Genomic DNA, 4,078 nt, shown 5'->3' with positions numbered 1-4,078 from the left:
CGTCCGCAGGTCGCACAGTGGGACGCGGCCGTTCGCCTGCGACATCTGCGGCAAAACGTTCGGACACGCAGTGAGCCTGGAGCAGCACAAAGCCGTGCACTCACAGGTGATTGACTGAATCAGCGGAAGGTCGTGAAACGCCAAAAAAAAAAAAACCGGGCGCGATTTGCCCGATTGACTCGTGCTTCACGCTGCGGCCTGTGCGCTTTCAGGAAAGGAGTTTCGACTGCAAAATCTGCGGGAAGACCTTCAAAAGGTCCTCCACCCTGTCCACGCACCTGCTCATCCACTCCGACACCAGGCCGTACCCCTGCCAGTACTGCGGCAAGAGGTTCCACCAGAAGTCGGACATGAAGAAGCACACCTTCATCCACACAGGTGAGGACGCGCACAGCGCACCGCTACGGGCCAATCAGAATCGAGTATCCACGGAGCCCTGTGATAAATTGAGTTTAGCAATTATTTAGAAATACACTTGTGATGGTGGTCGATGTGATTTCTTTATTCGTTGCCCACTCCCCTCCCCCAGGTGAGAAGCCCCACAAATGCCAAGTGTGTGGGAAGGCGTTCAGCCAGAGCTCCAACCTCATCACGCACAGCAGGAAACACACCGGGTTCAAGCCGTTCGGGTGCGACCTGTGCGGGAAAGGCTTCCAGAGGAAAGTGGATCTGAGGCGCCACAAAGAGACGCAGCACGGACTCAAATTAACCTAGAAGCAGTGTTGGAAGGAAGCTGCGACACTACACGGCTGGCGTTTCACTTCAGCCGAAGCCAGAGATTGTTCAACTTGTATGATGCCTAGCAGGACGGATCCGATTCGGACGAGTTCAGTACCAGACTTTCTATTTTATTTGATTTTGTTTTTCATCTTTTTTTTATTTTTTTTTTATTTTTTTTGGCTGGTGTGAATCCCGACTCAGCCCAAAATATTTGCACTGCCACACAGAACAAAACGCGAGGGAAATCAGCGCTGCTTTCCCAAAGACTCTTGTTTCCAGTCCAGAGAGATGCTGGCAAAACAATCTGCACAGAACTGTGTGATTTAATAAACATGAGAGTGTGACCTCACTATTTATCCCAGTATGTCGTTGTTATGTAAAAAATTTCACATTGTTAAAAGGAACATTCTAGTTTACAGTAAAATATAGCATTTATATGATACCCGGCAGTAATAATTATTATATAATTATTATAATAATAATAATAAGCATAATAATAATAATAATAATAATAATAATAATAATATTTATTATTATAAATCAATAAAGACGTGAAATGAATAAAGATATTCGTCTCTGTTATTCATCCCTTTCAGGATCAGTCTAAATATTATTATTATTATAAAATAACACGTTTCAACATTTAATTCACATTTTTGTTACGAACAATTTACACATTCTCAATTTTCTGATGGATTATTATAGCCCACCTCTTATGTGGGCGAATATGGGTGCCGCTGCAAACGAAAAGTCATGTCTAATAATGAATATACATTTTGATATATTTGTCTTTCGTTAATATATTATACATAGGCCCATTTAACAGATTTTTTTTTCATTACAAAATTCAGCGAACCACTGAAAAACGAGGCTCTGGTGGATTTCTCCATCTCAACCGTTTTGGGTGGAGACACAATCGTCATTCCCTGCTTGGACTCACTCTGCTGAAAGGACTCTTGCCTTCGGCCATTTGGAGACCACAGGATGAACCAAGTGTCCCGTGGAGGGTCCCCAGACCCCGGGAGTCTCTGGACAACATGGTCCGACTCGTCCCCATTATTCATCAGACAAGTGTTTCCATCCAGGGCTGAGGAACCAACGGTCAAACACATGTAAGGTCCATTATAAAGATCATGAGATCATACATTAAATGCGTATCTACACATTTATAATCAACTATTCTCAAAATGACAATAATAATAATAATAATAATAGCAACATAAAACCTCCTGAATAATTTATAGAATAGATACTCCTCATATTTAGTGAAATATCTCCTTTCTGCCCTCTGATTGGTTGATTAGATCGCATGCCACGTGGCCGTGTGGTTGATTCATAAAGGTTCTGCCGAAAAAATGGTCCCTCTACACCCACCACACATCCAACCCCTCTGGGCTAATCTTACTTTTGACTTCAGCGCAATTCAACACACAAAACATCTGCACTGGTGTCAAGATGTTTTGTTTGTTTGTCTGTTTATTTGTAGGCTGTTTATTTTTAAGTGGCCCTTGTTGCCATGCACCAGTGTTCCTTTTTGCCTGGAGCTGTGGACTCTATCCTAGCTGTGTTTGTTTTGACTCTTTCATTTGTTTTAACCTCAAACACTGCAGCACCGTCAACCAGATGCTTTCCCCCCCCCCCCCCTTTTAAGAGCTCTTGTTTTTCAAGCTCGAATTTGGAGAGAATTAATCCTTTCCATTCCAAATTGCTACAGGCCAGACAGAAAAATCTGCAATTGCCTGCAGCTTCTGCAGAAAAACACACAAAAGAGGCTTCTCGAGTTCTACAATACGAGGAGGTTTGGCGAGGATTTCACCGATGGAGCAAACGAATGAATCCTTCCAGTTTCACTTCATCTCTGCAATATGAGATGTGAGAGGAACAGTTCAAACAACCAGTCCTCCACCCAGCTCCACATTGATTGAAATCACTGACTCACAAGGATTCCCCCTCATGCCTCAGTTCCCCCAAAATCTTACAACATCCCAGCTCGAGATAAGTGCTGAATATTTTAAAACCCAAGATGAACAGACAAAAGGAGAAGGGGGGGGGGGGGGGCACGTTCATTTAACCAGGAGGGAGGAATGAGCCATTTACCATCTTAAGAGAAGAAGAGAAGAGAACAAAAATCAAATTCATGAGAGAAAAGGCAAGTGATGGCTGTTGTAATCCAAAATGAGGTTTCAAACATTGTGAAAAGACATTTTTGACATTTAATAATCAAAGGTGCTCCAACACAAGATACTTCTGGCTTACACCCATTCAATTACATTTAAGGTTATATTTGATATTTTTACATTTTAAAATGTCCTATTTTTATAACCTTTTGGGTAGTATTTCCTCACAATTTGGAGGCATGCTTCAAAACAACCTCTACAAATTGATTTGATTTAGTAAAGAAACCATTTTTAATTGCTGTCAGTGGTTAATTTTATATATATATATATATATATATATGTATGTATATATATATGTATATATATATATATATATATATATATACATATATATATATATATATATATACATATATATATATATATGTATATATATATATATATATGTATATATATATATATATATATATATATATATATATATATATACATATATATATATATATATATATATATACATATATATATATATATATATATATACATATATATATTATATATATATATATATATAATTTTTTTACATGGGTTTTGGAAGATTCCCATTGAGCCCGGGGGAAGCTTTTCAAGCCAAATCTCTCCAATGAGCCATTAGAACTGTCCAGATTTTGGCTGATGGCCAGGGCTGTATTTTTAAGGCATCACCCACTGCCCAGAGGCATATCAAATATGAATAGAATACGGCTCAATCGATTTGTGTGGCTGAGTAATCAGAGCAGTGCAGTCTAAAGCTCAAATCTAGGCCTGTTTTTCAGATACACACACACACGCACACGCACCCACACACACACACACGCACACACACACACGCTTGCCCGCAGACTATGATTGAATTGAGTTTTCTTGACATAAGCTGACATAGTTGTGCAATTAGGAAGTTGAGCATTCTGTGTTTGGTGGTTTTGGATAATTTATTATTGATCTAAATTTACCCCATGAATTATGAAGAAGATATTTTTTTTAAGGCATTACTTAAAACAAGATTCTTTGGCATCTCCAAGATTGACCAAAAACTGTCTTCAGAATGATCTGTTCTATTCTATTCTATTCTATTCTATTTTATTGTATTCTGTTTTGGGGTTCTGGGACAATTCACATATCAGGGAAAGCAAACAGCTCCTGTAGACCTAAGGTCAGTCTTTCAAACCACTGGCTAAAAAAAGCTTTTTATTTCATCTGCA

The 4,078-nt window shown here is 39.2% G+C and overlaps 1 protein-coding gene across 1 annotated transcript in view; it reads left to right on the top strand.

Annotated features, from left to right (window-relative positions):
* The window catches only part of gfi1ab (growth factor independent 1A transcription repressor b), a gene marked incomplete at both ends in the record, with an annotated part of 3,474 nt that extends 2,760 nt beyond the window's left edge, over positions 1 to 714 (top strand). The window contains 3 exons of the mRNA XM_079997720.1: positions 1 to 106; positions 213 to 378; positions 530 to 714. The exon at positions 1 to 106 is cut by the window's left edge and continues 32 nt beyond it. Coding sequence (XP_079853846.1) covers positions 1 to 106; positions 213 to 378; positions 530 to 714 — 457 coding nt within the window. The remainder of the gene's footprint in view (positions 107 to 212; positions 379 to 529) is intronic.
* Between the last annotated feature and the right edge of the window lie 3,364 nt (positions 715 to 4,078).

Source organism: Zeus faber (genome assembly GCF_960531495.2).
Source record: "Zeus faber genome assembly, chromosome: 1".
NCBI classification, from domain to species: Eukaryota; Metazoa; Chordata; class Actinopteri; order Zeiformes; family Zeidae; genus Zeus; species Zeus faber.
This window is presented reverse-complemented; position numbering and strand designations above follow the sequence as displayed.